The sequence below is a fragment of the Haplochromis burtoni genome, unplaced genomic scaffold, assembly GCF_018398535.1.
Source record: "Haplochromis burtoni strain Fernald_Lab_line unplaced genomic scaffold, NCSU_Asbu1 Contig_41, whole genome shotgun sequence".
NCBI classification, from domain to species: Eukaryota; Metazoa; Chordata; class Actinopteri; order Cichliformes; family Cichlidae; genus Haplochromis; species Haplochromis burtoni.
In genome coordinates, this window is record NW_024582402.1 from 928,695 (window position 1) to 946,095 (window position 17,401).

Below are 17,401 nucleotides of genomic sequence, written 5' to 3' on the forward strand. Positions count from 1 at the left end.
TCTATTTTTATATAACTTGTACTTTATTTCAGCATCTTTTTTACTAAAGGGCCCAAACCATCACACCACCAGCTGCCTGACAGCATTACAGTGTTAACTGTCAATATTACATCCCCCAAAAAGTTCAGTCTTCCAGCTGTTACCGACTTAATGTGGGAGGTTTTTTTCCCCTGCTGGTGGAAATTTAGAAATAAAGAAATAACATATGGGTTTCAGGGGTTAAAGCATCTTTATTGACATGAATCTCTACTTTTGTATTTCCTTTGATTTGATTCACCTTTTCTTCAAACAGGATTATTCCAAGTTACATCATGTGGAGGTGATAGTCAACGCTGCTCTGCACCTTGATAACGTAAAGAACACCGTTCGGATGAACGCTAATACGCAGGTAATTGAACATAGCGGCAGATTTTACACAGTTCTGTGCACCCTCTAAACATAAAGCCTGAGTTTTTGTACAGTATACAGAGAACACTATGACATCACGTTTTGCCACTTCGCTGTGTTCCCTAGGTGAGACTGACGGCCTTCCCAGAGAGGCGTGAGGCTCGGTATGGGGGAGTGCCGTGGTGGATCATCGTGCTGTCCATCCTGTTCGGGCTACTGTTGCTGGCCCTGCTGGCTTTCCTTCTTTGGAAGGTAGGGCTAGAGGAGAACAGACCCTATCCCAGTAGTCCTACGTTTTACTGATAAAGCCTTCAGGCTTAAATCTGTGAACGTCTAGCAGTCTGTGAAGCACCTTGTACAGAACAACTGTCACTATTTATTATAGCGATTGCACATATTTTCTAATAATTTGCCTCTCCTCAGTGTGGAGTCTTTGGGAAAAAGAATAAAGAGGACCCGTCAGACAAAGAGAGACTGACACCAAATGCATAAAAAAAAAGAGAAAGAGGGTAAAATTACCCAGCCTATCATGACTGAGTGAAACCTTTTTTGTCTTGCTCCTCCTTGCTGCAAAAGTGCTGCTTTCTGGTACCAGGCAGGCTGTGGGCAATTCTCACACTGTGTCGTGCCATTTAAGAAAACAAAAACAAAGTGTGTATTACTACATGCATGGCCAGGGGAGGTGATGGCTGATAAGCAATGACTGTTTCTTAAAGCTCTAAGGAGGACTCGGGGTAACTTCTGCATCTCTTTGATTTCATCCCCTTTTCTGTCTCCAGTTTGTTTTCTTGCTGTTACACCTGCGCTCACACGGTCTGAAGGTTTCTTTCACTCTACATTTAAAAACAGGGGACACTGAACACCTTTTCTTCCTGTATAGAGGAGCGCAGATGGCTCATCTACGCCTCTTATGGGATTAATTGCATTTTGGCACCTGTGAAAGAGACCGATGACAAACATCTCAAACCGCTTGGCTGTCTCTGAACGTCTTTAAACGGCCTCGTTCTCAAACCGAATACTGAGTTTTGTTTTCCCTCTTTTCTCTGCAGTGTGGCTTTTTTAAACGTGCCAAATACGAAGATAAGGTTCCCAGTTACAACGCAGTTCGGATCAAACGGGAGGAGAGGGCGATAAATCCTGGAAATGCTAACTGGGAAAACCTGGAAAAGAAACCCTGGATGACAACCTGGCATGACAATGAACACTATTCTTAACAGCCAATGAAACACCACAGATTTACCGTCGCTTACGGATGAACTCCAGTTTCATAAATTTCCTGCTGCCTTGCCTTTGTACAGTGAGGACTGTAAATAATCAAATGTGTTAAAAAACAAAAAAACAAAAACAAACACGGGATCAAACATTATGCTTCAGGGGCTGATTTGATGTTTAATAAGTCTTCATGAATCACTGGAAGGAGATGTGCTGTGTGGGACATGGTCCAGCAACACAACCATCGAGCTTTGGTGCTTGTGTTGTGGAAATTCAGTGTTGGGGTTAAAATGTTTCTGAATGTATTGGACAATTTTTTTGTACGTTTTGGAAAAAGTTCGTATTTATTCTCACAAGGAGTATCTTCCGTTACACGCTCTACAGACCAAAGAATCATGCAGTGCAAACAAGTGACTTCTTTTCCCTTTTTTAAAAACTAAAGATGTATTAGCTTCCCATTTTTTTTTTTTTTATTTTTTAAATCTACCACACATCTGCCTTTAAAGTGCCTCCGACTGACAGATACTGCAGTTTCTCTACAGTTTGAGAACTTGGGCTGTAGATATCCACTGTACAATTCATCTTTTGAAATTACTACATTGTAACAAAATAGGAGAAGCCCGACAGCAAACAAATAAACTTTTTTTTTTTTTTTTTAAATATCCGTGTTACCTGGGTGTGATTACACTGAATGAGCATTAGCAACAACAAGATGCTGAAAGCATTATTTATTAAGACATAAAAACCCAACATGTACAGCAAATACTTGAGTGCTTAAATCAGCACTTCATTAAATATTAAAATAAGGATAAATTATAACTCAAGTTTAAAATAAAAAAAAGCAGACTGCAATACAGTTAATTCACACTTAAAGGAATACCTAGCAGGCAAGTGCTGTGGCTTTGAACCTTAGTGCTGATTTGAAGACTAATGGTCTCATTCTTAAAGTCTACAGATGTGTTCAGTCGATCTAGACGTTTCTATTAGTTCAGTAGAAGTGCAGTTCTGATTGCGAGAGACCGCAAACACACACTCATGCTGGTGGTGTACATCTCATTTCATCTCAGTCTTTCCTTCAGAGGAGCGACTCTGTTCTTACAGTTTTTCCACTGCGTCTTTCGTCTTTCAGGGGCTTCCCCTCGCTCATCATCCTTGACTTCTCTTTGCCGTCGCTGTCCACGTCCACGTTTTCTTTATCCTTTTCCTCCTTCAGCCTCTTCGCTCCTCTCCTCTGGTCCTTCTCCTCTCTCTTCCTCATTTCCTTGAGCTTTTTCTTCAGGGCAGAACGGTCACTTTGACTGCACACGCCCAAAGCCTGATAACAAAAGTGTGTGTTTAAATGGGGGACTAGTGGATTTGGTACACATGCAGTTTTGGACCTCACACGGGAGACCGACTTCACATTTAACAAGAAGCAAGTTTAAAATTTGTTAGTGTAAAACCTCAATCACTTGACTACTTTGTATCAAGGCTACTCTGTTGTGATTACTAAGAAACACTGCAACCAGCATGAAGAGCAGAGTAGTCCACAATAAATCGTCCTATATAGTTACACCACAACACAAAACATTTGGCTCCTGCCCCCAACAGCAGTAGCTCATCTGCTGACCTTGAGTTTCTCACTGTCCATGTTGAGAAGCTGTGTCCCATCCACACTCCTGGCGGCAAACTCTGATGTGTATTTATCCATGTTCATAGCGATTAACCACAGACACACCTGCTGGTTATTCCACTCCAAGACGGGTCGACTTTGCCACTGATTGTTGTTGTTCGTGGGAACTGGGTCATCGTCCAAAGTCTGAGGGGCATGAAAGAATATAGCAGGAGAAGGAAGCTATGATTAAAGAGATTAACCTCCTAAGACCCAAACTCTTCCACAGCATGCATTTTTAATTTCTCTTTGATATTTGGGCATATTGGGGCCCAAGAACGTCAAAACAAAGAATTACCAGATTTTTTTTTTTAACCTTATTTTTGTTTTTAAGAAAAGAGCCACATATGAGGATATTCGTTTAAAATTTTGATAGAACAGTAGCAGTATAATGTCCTCGTAAGTGGATATCAGGCCCTTGTAAAGCAAAATTGAGTATTTTGGTCTAAATAACCCAAAATGTGATGTCCGCATATGTGGATGCCAGGTCCTAGGAGGTTAAAGAGCCTGTGTGTGAAAGCTGGACAGAAGGCCCAGGGGGGAAGCAAAGCGTGAAGAAAAGAAAGGGAAGGATAGACTCACCTCAGTGGAAGAAAAGGTGAAAGTGTGAGAGTGTCCAGAGAGGGAGTGATCAGACACATGACCCACCATACTGGAACAGCCCACTGGAGAGCCAATACTCTGGAACCAACAGAAATGAAACTGGGGTGCCTAGATAGTTCATTATCTACTGCATATGTACAAAAGCATGCAAGCCAATTTGAAATGAGGTTGTGTTTGTATGAGATTGCTCTACGTCAGAAAGCTGAGACAGGAAGAAGGGGCCACGCTGAGAAGGTTGTGGGTTCATTTTCTTACCTGCTGTCTTCTCCCTGAGGTGGTCAGGTACGGCAAACTGCTGCTGGATACAGACCGAAGTCGCTCCCGCCTACTCTCCCCTTCCTCTTCCTTTTCTCTTCCTCTCTCGCCAAACCAAGGAAATGGCAGGCAAGAGGGCATGGAGGTGACAGAGCCTGATGGAGAGACTTCAGCAGGCTCATCCAACAGGTCATCACTGGATGCCCTGGAGAAGAGCAGTTATGCCCTCATTAAAACGTATGCACATTTTTCATCTTTGTCAAGAGCAGTAGTGTTCAAAACAGATGTTAGGTTCACATCTTTAAAAACATTCTCCCCCCCCCCCTCCACCCATATTAGTGTCACCACACCTGTTGCTCACAGACGTCCTGCTGCGTTTTTCGCTTCTTCTTTTGCTGAGAGACTTGCGAAGGCCACTAAAAGAAATATTAAATAAGCTTTAAAGAGTAAATACAAGAAAAAAAAATACAACCGGCAAAATTTCACTCTGTGCCATATTCAGCATGTTTGGCAAAACCATCAGAACTCTGAGGCTGAAGAGCAATTTAAGGCTTTAAATTTAGAAAGTGTGAGTCAAAATAAAAGAGCCGCCACCTGAAGTCGGGAAATTTCCTTTTGGATTTTCTAGAGGTGGAGGATTTGCTCGGCGAGGACGGGGTGGTATCCGTGATGTAGATTGGAGGGGTGAAGACTGAGTTGTTTGCAGCTTGAGGACTGAAGGCTGGGAACGATGAGGTGCTGGACACGTCGCTTCTACTGGTTCGGATCGCTGTGGGTGCGGACAGTGACCGTCCCTCTTGTGCTTTCAGGGCCCCTTCTTCCTGTAGTGAGAGAAGACATGATCACAGCTAGAAACTGCATCTCTTTCACCCCCGTTTCATATAAAAAAAAAAAAAAAAAAAAAAAAAAAAGGAAGACAGACAACAAAACTGTTCCTTACCCCTTTTCTGAAGCTCTCTCTGAGTTTGTCTCGTGAAGGCGGTTGGCGCTTGGATTTCTGGGCTAGCTGAGCCCTGGCTTTGTGAGCGCTGGAGTCTAAACGGCTGGTATTAGGAACTGGAATCGACCAGTCTGTGCCTGAGACAAATGCATAAAAGCCTATTTAAATTACATAAAGTTGCATTAGACAACTCAAAAAGCTTAGAGTTCCTCCGCTTCTGAAGCTAGAAAAATAAAATATAATTTATCATCAGTAATATGTAGAGCCAGCTGCCGAGTCAAACAGACATGCAAAGACACTTCACTGTCACCAAAACTGATGCTCACCGGTGTTTGAAGTGTCAGTTGAGTGGCTCTTTCTCTCAGATACTGGCTCTTTTCCCTCTAGCTGTGCAATCTGTGATACACAATGAGAAACAATGACTACAGAGAAATGTCAGGATCAGGTAAATAAATCCTCAAAGCATTGAAAAGCCTCCCCTCACCTGGATTTGAAGCTTTTCAATCATCTCTCTGTGCTGCCTCTCCTTCTCCTCCATTTCTCTCCTCAAATCTGCCTCCCTTTTCTCCCCCTCTTCCTCTCTTAAAAACACATTAAGTCACATGTAAGACACCTTGGTGCAGTTTTACTAACTTGCACAGCATGCTCACCAGTAACACTTTTAGGGAGTTAGCAGGATTTCATGAGTACCTGCTCTGGTATTCTCTGACCAGTCTCTTGGCCTTATTGTATTTGATCTCCAGGCTTTCTGATTGGCTCTGGGCATCAGCCAGTCGCTGGCTTACAACTCTGCACAGGGTCTGGGCCTCTTGCCAATACCTGATAAACAGAGTGGGATTCATTAGCACCTTATCAACCCACATCATAATCTTCATTGTATTTATCAACAGTCTCCAATTGCAGCCTTTAATCTTCATGCCTGCTCCGGTAAAATGCTTTTCTATTCCATACGCTCTAGAAAAATATTACAAAAATGGGACAAAGCATTGAAGCTGCTGAACCGTACTTCTCTAGTTTGTCTGCTTTGTCCTCTCCATCCTCCACTTTTTGCTCCAAGTCAGCCTTCTGGCTCTCCCAACAGGCCCGCTGCTCCTCCCAAGCCTTTAACTAAGAAACAGACAAAACTATCTTTATGCAATGCAAGCATGTCATGTGCACAAGAGGGAAAAAAAAATGTCTTCCCAAAAAAAAAAAAAAAAGGCCTTCATGTTGTTAGATCGTATGCGTCAAGACATTTGTTGGAAACGACACATTTCCTCTTGCTTTATTTGTGCCATCAAAGCTGTTGAAGTAGTCAAAACTCAACGCAGAAGAAAGATTTCTTTCAGAAAGGCTTTCACCAACCCAGTTATGTCACAGTGGTGATTACTTCAAGTCAAAGGCAGAAAACGCAGGGCTTGACGAGGAGTGCTGGAAAGCAGCCATGTCCTAATAACTCCACTCTGTGCCGTCTCATACACAGTTAAATGGGTCAGATGCTTCCAAATTTGGATGCGAAGGTAGTGTATTGAAGTGAGTACAGTCATTGGTTTGCGAGTGAGACACTGAGAGCCTCAACCTCAACTGAGTGACCTACCTGTTCTTTAGTGTGCTCAAGTTGGGTTGCTTTGCTTCTTAGTTTGGACTGAAGCTGTAAGCACATTAAAGAGCAAATTCATGAATAAACCTGGATATATTAAAAATTACAAGAAAGGACGCAGACTTTCAGCATTTCTTTTAGTTTTAGAATATGAATCCAAGCTAAAAGCTCTGGTTGAACACAGAGTACCTGCTGGTATTTGAGGCAGAGCTGGTAGTTGTCTAGACCCGAAAGAGCGGACACATCCTCCTCTTCGCAGCAGTCATCCTCCGCCTCCTCTTCATCAAACACCAAGCCCTTCTCTGATATGCTGCAATCATTGTCCTCCACTCTTCTGCCATCTCTTTCTCTCTTCATATAGACACACACACACACGCACAGTTAAATTGAACAGAAATAGTTAAAACAAGCCAACCTCCCCCACTTCTACAAGAGGACACACCTTTCTGCTTTTATCCATTTCCAGGCTTTCATTTATCAGTCGCGCCACCTCGCTCTCCACCCCCTCCTTCTCTCGGCCAATCAAAAACCTGCAGGAAAAAAAACAAAAAATCCCCAGAAATCAGTCACAGGTGTGATCAATCACTCCATCTCACCACACACCTGTGCAGATTGTGTTAAATTGTGTGTTTTACAGCAGACATTCTGGATGCTTTTTTAAGTTGTAGACTCATGGCAGATCTTTCAAACACTAAAGTGCACCTGAGAGAGACAAGGAAACACTGATGTATTCTTTGTCTTTCATCAGCTGGTGTGACATATTATCACTGCACTCTTGCAAGTCATAAGCGGTGATGTTTATGAAGCAGGATTTGCCATTTGGCAGCTGTGCCCCCTTGCTTCTCACTTTCTCATCCTCACTAGGAGGAGCTATCCCACTTTTCAGGTGTCACCAATAACATTAATGATGGCATGACAACTAATGCCAGTCAGCAAACACAGATAACAAGTGCAAAAGTACAAAGGCGACCCCTGAACTAAAGCAGCCGACTGGAAACTGATTCGTCATTATTATTTACTACCGGGTTCTTCCTGCTGCGGCGTGTCAAAATGTACTCTGAGTGTTGGTGGTACGCTGTCATCGTACATTAGTATAGCTGCAGGCGCTGACTGTTTTTAAACATGCTCTAAATGTCGGTGCATTTACAGACACTCAGATTATCCAAAAATGTTGGATGCGATTTATAAATGTTGCTTCAAAGTTTATATCAGAAGAAAACCCCCAAAACATTGCTGTGTGAAAAGACAGACCACATGAGGGTGTCATGAAGAGGAAATAATGAGCTGATGTGTTCATTTCTGGCATTTAAAGATTTGCCAGATGGCACCCAAAACCTACAATATGAGGTGCTCAAGTGTTTATTATAAAAGAAATTAAAATGTTTCTATTAGTGTTTTTCATTATGATCTGAAGGGCTGACAGACAATCCTGCACACTATGGCAGACTTAAGAAAATCTTAGACAGTACTGTGAAGAATATATTATGTGTTAACCGAGTTAAACTTGCAAATACAATATCACTCTTATGATAAAAGACTAAAAATATCTGAGAAGACTTTATTTATAGCACTAACATTGTTTCATCTTTATACAACTTTTAGACATCTTAGGAGGCCCTGTCACTTATCTTTGCACATTATTTTTAAAGTGGCATATCAAAGAAGTGCACAAACACACTTTTATATACGGTTTACCAAAAAAACGATGTTGGAGTCCGCATGCTTTTTTGCACCACGGACCGGTTTAATGTCAGACAATATTTTCACGGACCGGCCTTTAAGGTGTCGCGGATAAATACAACAAGTAAAATGATACAACCAAGACAAAAACTGTGGTATTTTGTAAATATAATAATAAAAGCAAATTCACTGTGTAATTGTGTAGCTTTATTAGCAGCGTTCTCCTGAAATGCGCCAACAACATTGAGAGTAACGTCCTCCTCTCTGCCCCCTAGTACTCTCGGGTCGCTATGGTAAATATTTCTTTCAAAATAAGACACACAACTACAACACGGGAAAAGACCCAGGGAAACAGAGTTAACGATGAAACCCCTGAAAACCATAAATTTCACATCCTAGTCTCAACTCTTGCGGCCCAGTACCGGTCCATGGCCCAGGGGTTGGGGACCGCTGGTCTAAGGTAACAGCAAAAATACACAAAGCTGTTCAACATAACAAGAATCAGGACGTGTCACAGACAAGAAAACTTGCTGTGTGGTAACTTACTTGACGAGACCCGATGTGTTCTTAAGGACTGTGGCTGCAAACAGCTGGGAGACTCCAACTAAACTCACTCCATCCACCTCCACTATCTGGTCATTCACCCGAATCCTTACAGAGATAAACACATACAGACTGAGGAGAGTATCTACCTTTATCTTGGTTTTATTCAGAGAAAAAAAAAAATAAAGACACTAAAGCTAACCTTCCATCCTTCTGGGTTGCTCCTCCTTCAGTGATTGTCTTGACAAAGATGCCAAGTTTTTCCAGTCCCTGGTCAGCACCTACACCCATCCCAATGATGCTGATGCCGAGTCCATCTTCACCTGGAGGGTGTGGGGGAAAAAAAGGTAGTGAAGACATTAGGAATTTATCCTTACATTAGCTATATTAACTGCTAAAAATCATTAGACGTTTAACAATCAGAGGAGAGAGGAAAAACAGATGCTCATACAAACCCTTTTTTATCTCCACTGGAAAAACATCCATCCTTTCCACTCTCTTCTCTAGCTCAAACTCAGCCGAAGCAGACACTGGGTCAATATCTTCATTGTGTCTGTCATAATCTGCATTAGAATAGGTGTTGTACACCTGAAACACACCATTCATCATGCAATTAAGGCCTCAACTTAGGTTAACATTGATGGCAATTTTAGGCTAAATGAAAATGCCTGTTTTTTTGCATTCTTATCTGGTGCATATGTTCACTGTGGGCTGACTAGAAAGATCTGCAGCTATTGACACAACAAGACCTTGTTTATACAGACAAATGTGGTTAGTGTGAGAGCCAGCATCGGATCGAGTAAATGCAAACACTTGAGCAAACTGTACCAACAATTACAGGATTGCAAAATATCTAAGTGTACACACACAACTTCCATGTGACATTTACTGATGCCACACTGACCACTGCTACAGTAGTTTGTTATAATCGATCCAGATTAATGCCGCGGGATCTTTTTCCGGTGTAAAGGCAGCTCTGAGCCGAGCGCTGACAGAGGGAAGCGTGTGGAATCTTGTCTTTCCTCCTCTCTTAATGGATTAGAAACATTGCTTTGGGCTAACACCTCGCTTACTCAGATTCAAATAGCAGCTGGAACTGACAGTCACACAAATCTACGACAAAAGAGTTTCTCAAGTGCATGACTTTACAGACCTTGCAGCTTTCAATAAAATGAGCAATGGTAGCTTAAAGCCTGCAAACCCTTAACGTTTGCGTTATTTTTCACAAAGGTTTCCCTACCTTGATTGGTGCCGAGCAGAACTTGACCTTCCTCTCGGCAGATCCATCCTCATTCTCCTTGTCGGAAAGTTCAGGCACACCGGGAATTTCCTCATACTCCAACAAAAGCTGGTTTTCCAACTCTTGTCTTGGTGGAGTGGAAAGCTCTGGATGGGACTGGGATTCCTGATCATATGCAAAAGCCTTGTTCTCAATGCCACTGATTAATGCATCTTCTTTTTGGGCCTCCTTGCCGCCTCCTGCTTCAGTGTTTCCATCACTACCTCCTCTTAATGCTACATGCTTGACCTCCTCAGTTGCAAACTCCGCTTGCAGCTCAGGTGTTCTGCCTTCTTCCTTCCTACTTTTCTCTTCTTTCCCATTTTCCTTTTCTTGACTTTGTCTACATTCCTCCACTCCACCTTTGCCCTTTCCCACAGCCTTGTTGTAAACTTCCTTCTCTTGCACGATGACCCTTTCCTTCCCACCAACACTTTCTTCTACCACTGCATCAGTCATTTTTTCCCTGTTGCCTCCTTCTTCTGTCGACTTCTCCTCAGCCCGTGCTACGAACTCTCTGTTCTGCTCCTCCCTTCCACCCTCCCATTGTTCACTCACCTGCAGATACTTGTCTCTTCCAACATCCCTGCCATCCTCTGTTCCTCCTTTCTCTGTCATGCTCCCTGACAGCTCCTTCTGGTGGTCTCCTGATGAAATGATTGGTCCAACATTTCGTACTTGTAATACCACCCTGTTTTCCAATTTGTAAGGTCCCTGTGTTTCCACACTAGGCTCCTCAAACACATCATCCACTGAGGACTCTTCACCTGGAGCTATACTAATATATGTCGCTTGATCCTTAATCCAGCATTTATTCTCTTTCCACTCCTTCCCTTCTTCATTCTCATCACTTTCTGATGACTCATTTTTTATGCTGACCAACTCTGCTCGAAGCGTCTCCTCAGGGGTCAAGCAGGGGTTAAGACAGGATGCTTCTCCTTCTGTTTGTGATACTTTGATTTGATCGTCTTTGTCAAAGTAGTTGTACTTGTTGGATGCATCGCCAGGAATATCTGAGACGGGCGATTTAGGGCACCTTGTCAGTGAAGATGGTGTAGAAGGCTTCAGCAAGGAAACATTTATGATATGGTTCATGGATTTGTCTTTATCTAAGCCATCCTCTTCTGTGTTCCTCCTTTTCCCATTTCCTTCTTCCACCTTTTCTACATTGTTGACTTCTACTTTCCCATCTTCCATCCCCTTGCTTCCCCTGGCAATCAGGGGTTTTGAAACCTGGCCTCCACCACCTCCATCTTCCATCATCTTGCTCTCAAACAATCTTCGAGTTACAGAGAACTTCTGTGCCAGAGCAGCTCGGTCAATATCTGTAATTTCCTCCGCTCTGGATGGTTTATCTTTCAGGGAGGATTCTGGGATAGAAATATTTGTTGTTACAGTGCTCAGAGCAGATGAGGAATTGATGACTGAACACCTGGATCCAGGAAAAGGTGAAGTCTGGAGCTGTATGCTAGGATTTGGGGGAGAAATAAGCACCGTGGAGCCAGAACTTGGCACTGGGCCGCTATCTTGTTTCAACTGCTGGCTGTCCATTTGAAGAAAGATGTTATCTCTGATTTTGGTCCCCCTGGTGCTGTGGATTCTACCTCTGCAACCTGTGCTACCACTGGTGCTGGTGCAGGACATTAGGGGCTCTGACAGGCTGGACTCCAGCTTGTTAGGGTGCACAGCAGAGCGCTGGGCAGCAGCAGATTTGGTCCCTGGCTGTAAACTGGTCCCAGTGTCGAATGAGCATTTGATAGCATGGAAATCAGATTTGTAAGTTATCCTGTGAGGGGAAGCACTTCGGCCTTTGCTCTCTGTCCGCATCATTGGAAAATTTGGAGGTTCTCTGGCTAAGAGAGAAACTGTGGACAATCTGAAATAGATGCTTTTCGTAGCTAGACAAAGCACCTGGGGAAAGGCAAATGTTTGAAGACTTGCTGGTACAGTGAAATGGTTGCAATAAGGCAAGATATTCTTGACAAAAGCTGGTGGTTTACAAGTTTACTGCATTTGTGTGATGACAGCAAACATTAAAGGCAGGCTTTTGGTCTGGGAAGTTCATTGTCATAAGGTAGACTCCAGATTCTTCAATTCATTATCACCACCACAGTGAAAATCTCCTGAAAAGCACATTAAGAATAGCTCAGTAGGCTTACAGTGCAAACAAACATGAAATAAATAATACCTTTTTAGGTGCCTCAAAATCTATAAAGCATTGCTCTGTCCTTAAACCCTTGAATCAAAGAAGAAAACAAAACGCTAAACCTCAGTTACTGACTGAGACAAACTATCCAGTGCCAGGATTAAGAGCAACACATTTTTAAAAAAATACTCACTCTTTTATCGAAGAATTTCAATCGCCAGAACAGTTTAAAAGATAAAAACGTAGCATGTAGACGTTTTTGTATATCTACTTGACACATGTATCCACAATTAGACTTGTTTGCGGTCCCTTCTAGACAACATTTAAGTTCACACGCCCTGTCGAAAAAAAGGATTGAGGGCGTGTGTACATAAGCTTGCGCATTTTTGCACTTCTAATATCAACGACAGTCTAAATCAGTTTATTTAAATTATTGTTTCCTTAACGTTTTAGGCAAAAAAAAAAAAATCCAATTAGATAAATTAATTAGTCACATTAACGGAATCTGGCTTCAAGCCCGGGTCAGTTCAGCTTTCTTTTCATTGCAACCCTACACCCACCTTTCTGACAGCTTACTGCAAAAGCAGCGTTTTTCTTGGCACAAGACTTTTCCTCGGACTAAATGTGACTAGCTAAAACTGTCTCGCAAAAATGAAATCGCAAATTTGTCGTTCGGAGCTCGGATTTCACGACGGTATGTGAAGGCAGCAAAGTTCACCAACCTGGCGAGTGTGCGCGCGCAGTTTAAAGGTCGCGGGATCCAGCGCGTTAGGGCTCGTGATCCAGCGGTTAGCTAAATTACAAGAAAGTAACTGGAATATTAAAGTAATAGCTCTTTCTCTAGACCGTCCCCGACAGTTTCGTCTCACCATAAAAGTGCTGCTGCTGTCAGTCGGTGCTGACGGCTCCCTTGCTGAGATAAATACAGACAGATGGCGACTCATGTCTCTAAATACTGTAAATGGATTATCCCCCTGTAATCCTGTGTAAACTACTCCAGTAACTGTGTAGCACTGACGGTGAGTGGGTACCAGCCCTCGGGCAAGTTAGCCTACATTTAAAAAGTCAGTTGTAACATCTGTGCCCTATAAAGTATTTATCTTCAGTGGAAAGTCTTATTTTGGTCACTAAAGCCTATTACAGTCCCATATTTAGTGGTGGTTGTTAACCATTGTGAGGCTAATAATGCCATCTGTTGTAATACCTGTTTTGTAGCTTTCCCCCATATTATTGCATAATGCTAAACATGGTAGTTCTCTCTTAAACTTCTACCAAGCATGCAGATCTGTGCTACATCCACTTACCTTCACCTGTTTCCTGCTTCTCAGCATCACTGCCAGAGTTGCTGTCTGTAGTAAAGAAAAAATGTCACTAGCAGAGCCTCTATTGGGCTCAGAGGCAGGCTTGGTGTGAATATTCACCTGTGTGCATGATGCAGGTTGGTGCAGTCAGCCAGATCTCCCACTGTCTACCTGTGTGTGTGTGTGTGAGGCAAAATGGGAGCAGTGATGCAGCACCTGTGCGTGCTCCTGCCTTGTGTGTCTGTGTGATGCCAGCGGGTGAGTAGGTGCTGTACCTATGTCTGTCTGAGAGGTTGGCTTGTGTGGCAGATGGGCTGGACTGGATGTCAATGGACTGGACTGAACCATGCAGAGCCGGAGAGCAGTTCTGCTTGCTATGACCTGGATCTGACAGGAGACTATTGTCCCAGGTGGCACTGGGACCTAGTTGATATAAATACTGGCCAATCACAAAAGCCTTCTTCTGAATGAGGCTAACCAAGAGAGGGAGGGAAAATGAAGGGAAGATGGAAATTGAGGGAGTGATGTCGCGGTGGGCGAGAAAGTCAATTTTGAGAGGTAGAAAAGTGAGCAAGGCAGAGTAAATGAAGACAAAGAATGGAGGCAGAAAATCTAACCTGGAATGTGAGAAGCAGTAGAAATGTAAAGGACTGAAGAGTAGAGAAAACAGCAAATTGTAAGAATGATAAATGCTGTGAAGTGACAGCAAGCCCCCTCTGTTTTACTCAGCAGTATTTCGGATTGATCGCAAGTAAGATGAGAAATACAGAGCCCTGTTTGTGCTGATAGCTCTCAGGTCACCTTGACTTGTACAGGAGTTTCTGTCTTTCTCTCCTCAGATTGACATAAAAAAGAGACGGTTACAATTTAGACACAATAATAGACCCGTCAGTACTTGTGCCAACGCATAGGTTCTCTTTGCAGCAGTACTATTGTGTTTGTGGGTTTGTGGACAGTGCTACTGTACGGCGAGTGTGCTGCTAGTGTGGAAAATGGAGCTAAACAATTGCTGTCAGTGTCTCTGGAGAACAAATTTTTCACACACCAGCACATTTTCTTTGTTGTTCTTATTGAGCTTTTATTTCAATTTCACCTGTTTTGTTGCTTTATCACAGATTGTATGTTTCAGTATGTATCCCAACATTTCAGTGGATATGCAGCATGAAACTGCAGCACAGAAATTGGATGTGGACATATATTTACCATTAGTACAGCTGTTCTGTTGTTAGTCCACCAGAGAGCACTGACGGCTTTATTTCATGACCTCAGTGAATATAGTCCTTTCAAAATCATGTAGGGATTATTGTACATATTTTAACTATATATCCATTCATCCATTTTTTTTTAAAATATTAGCCAATTTATTAAAAAAAAAAGTCTAAACTAACCCTAACCCTCTGACTTACCCCAAATCCAGAAAAGTTGGTACATTGTGTAAAATGTAAACAAAAGCAAAATGCAATCATTTATAGGTCTCATGCTCCTGTATTCACACTAGAATATAGAAAACATGTTAAATATTTAAACTGACAAATTTCATTACATCATAATGATGGCACTAACATGTCACAAACAAGTTGTGATGGGGGAAAAAATACTAGAAAAGCAAGTGGTACTAAAATATAAATAAAAACAACAGGTGGAGGAATATTTTACAGCTAAGGAGGTTAACTGGGAGCAGGTCAGTAACATGACTGGGTATGAAAAGAGCATTGAGTTTCTCAGAAGTAAATTTTGGCAGAGGTTCACCAATCTGCAAAACAAATGTATATATAAAGTGTTGAACAATTTCAGAATAATGTTCTGTAATGTAAAATCGTGAAGACGTTAGAAAATCTTATCATCTGCAGTACATGTAGTACAAGAAGCCATATGTAAGCAGGATCCAGAAATGCCGCCATCTTTTCTGAGCCAAAAGTCCAGACCTTTCCCCAGTTCAAAACATCATGAAACAAAAAGTACAAAGAAGACCCAGGACCATTGAGCAGCTAGAATCTGATATCATTTTTTTCTTAAATGTTTTTCCCTTAGTTTAAGCATTTGATATGTTTTCAATGGGGCAGCATGGTGGTGCGATGGTTAGCAACATTCCCTCACCATAAAAAGGTCCTGGATTCAAATCCATCAGTGGAGTTTCAAGATTCAAGATTCAAAGTGTTTGTTGTCATGTGTACAAAAGAAACAGCATTTCTCTGTGCAGTGAAATTCTTCCTTTGCTGTCCATACACAAATGCCAAGTTAGGTAAGGGTTAAAGGAACAAGGTAAATAAGGATAAATATAAGACAAGATATTAAGATAAATAAAGATAAAAATAAGGATAAAAATTAATGAAAGATAAATAACTAAGTACAAAAATAACTAAGTGAAGACACGTGAGGTATGCAGATGTAGATGAGTTTGCTTGTTTTCACTGTGTCTGTGTGGGTTACTTACTGCAGGTACTTTGGCTTCCTGCCATGGTCCAAAGACATACGTGATGATTCTAAATTTGTAGCTGTGAATGTGAGCATGAATGGTGGTCTGTCTCTCTGTGTTAGGCCTGCAATAGACTGGCAACCTCTCCAGGGTGTAGTCTGCTCTTTCCCTTATGACTACTGGGATCGACTCCAGCCCAGCCATGACCCTGATGTGGATAAGAAGATGGAAGTTTTCTGTGGTATATTGTGAATAAAATATGTGTTTATCGAGATCTAGATTTGCAAATATTTGCATTGAGGTTTTATTTATGTTTTACACAACATCCCAGCTCTTTTGGAATTGGGGTTGCAAATTTATAAACCCTGGTTATCTCTGAAACACCTAGCATTGAGTACTGCTTTAGTAAACAGCAACATCATCGTTATTTAAACAAATTAGAAGTGACTGGCAGATGGTTTTACTATAATAGTTGACTGTATCGACTGTATGTTTGTGTGCATGTGACTGAGTGTGTTGTTGTGTAGGCTGCATTTGGCACACAGCCTTGCCCCATATGGTTGTCTGTTCAGTCAGCCATATTTAAAGATTCCCAGTTTCATGAGGGAATTGCCTTCTATCCTCTGAGCATTTAAATGCAGACACACACATTCTCTCCACTCAACTCATATCTGGGATGAATGCACAAGTTGTCAATTTAAATGAGCAAAGCACGATGTAGCTGTGCCGCTGCACTGCAGAATCCCTTTACACCGTGCTGGGACATAGTCTCACGTGTCCCTCAGGTTGCAGTTTTTATAGATCAGCTTGTGAGCGTATAAATATGCACAGTGATACTGTTGTATTGCATGTGCACACTGCAGATGTCTCATTTTAAAAACACAAGTAATAGAGATCTAATCCTGTGCTGATGAGTATGAAGAGCATAAATGGCAGAGTTAAGCCTTTAGATGTCATTAGATCAAACATGAAAGATCATAAAAGATACCGCCAATGTACCAGCAATTTATTGTAAACTACAATAACAATAATCCTGAACCGTGCTTCCCAGAGTATAAGCTTTACAGTACAAAACTGTCAGCTGTGTGGTTGCCAACAGTGTTTTATTTTAAAAGTATCAATCTCAAAAAAGATGATATTATGATAAAATGTGTTATATTGTACATCTCTGTCCATAAAATAGCATACCTTATGCTTAATAGGGTTGTGATAGGTGTTATAATACCACTACTACTATAATACTTAATAGGTCTCCATGTACTCTATGTAGCTGTAATTTAACTTTAATCTCCAGACATTTTTTTAAAAATAAGAAATATTTAAAAAAGAGCACTACCCTTTGTGAGACAACTGGCACACACACACACACACACACACACACACACACACACACACACACACACACACAC

The 17,401-nt window shown here is 41.9% G+C and overlaps 2 protein-coding genes across 8 annotated transcripts in view; one reads left to right on the forward strand and one right to left on the reverse strand.

The window, feature by feature from the left end:
* itga6b (integrin, alpha 6b) overlaps positions 1–2,057 on the forward strand; it is a 15,034-nt gene extending 12,977 nt beyond the window's left edge. The window contains exons 23-26 of one of the 2 annotated variants that reach the window (XM_005920584.3): positions 293–388; positions 514–639; positions 811–896; positions 1,437–1,654. In XM_005920584.3, the coding sequence (XP_005920646.1) occupies positions 293–388; positions 514–639; positions 811–879 (291 nt within the window). In that variant the 3' untranslated portion in view covers positions 880–896; positions 1,437–1,654. Of the gene's footprint in view, positions 1–292; positions 389–513; positions 640–810; positions 897–1,436 lie in introns of both variants that reach the window. The other variant, XM_005920583.3, reaches the window with a different exon arrangement.
* Positions 2,058–2,312: 255 nt separating this feature from the next.
* Positions 2,313–13,932, reverse strand: LOC102296556 (neurabin-1). Of its 6 annotated transcripts, XM_042219994.1 has the most exons (20): positions 13,697–13,932; positions 13,580–13,624; positions 10,091–12,252; positions 9,306–9,438; positions 9,053–9,173; positions 8,854–8,958; positions 7,070–7,157; positions 6,817–6,978; positions 6,625–6,678; positions 6,055–6,155; positions 5,739–5,867; positions 5,533–5,629; positions 5,375–5,444; positions 5,049–5,185; positions 4,703–4,929; positions 4,459–4,524; positions 4,109–4,313; positions 3,833–3,931; positions 3,209–3,397; positions 2,313–2,914 (listed from the first exon to the last, which is right to left on the reverse strand). In XM_042219994.1, the coding sequence occupies exons 3-20, from the start codon at positions 11,957–11,959 to the stop codon at positions 2,675–2,677; spliced, it is 4,092 nt and encodes a 1,363-aa protein (XP_042075928.1). In that variant the 5' UTR covers positions 11,960–12,252; positions 13,580–13,624; positions 13,697–13,932; the 3' UTR covers positions 2,313–2,674. The 6 variants fall into 6 exon arrangements, with proteins under 6 accessions (XP_042075928.1, XP_005920636.1, XP_005920635.1 ...); XM_005920574.3 differs by lacking the exons at positions 13,580–13,624; positions 13,697–13,932 and adding an exon at positions 13,145–13,162; XM_005920573.3 differs by lacking the exons at positions 13,580–13,624; positions 13,697–13,932 and adding an exon at positions 12,998–13,104.
* Between the last annotated feature and the right edge of the window lie 3,469 nt (positions 13,933–17,401).

Excerpts from the sequence above, each read along its gene's own strand:
- LOC102296556 (XM_042219994.1), bottom strand. The coding sequence starts at position 11,959 with ATGATGCGGACAGAGAGCAAAGGCCGAAGTGCTTCCCCTCACAGGATA. Across the intron at positions 7,158-8,853 it reads AACACATCGGGTCTCGTCAA|GTTTTTGATTGGCCGAGAGA; the intron begins GTAAGTTACCAC and ends TTTTTCCTGCAG. Across the intron at positions 5,445-5,532 it reads TTGAAAAGCTTCAAATCCAG|ATTGCACAGCTAGAGGGAAA; the intron begins GTGAGGGGAGGC and ends TGTGTATCACAG.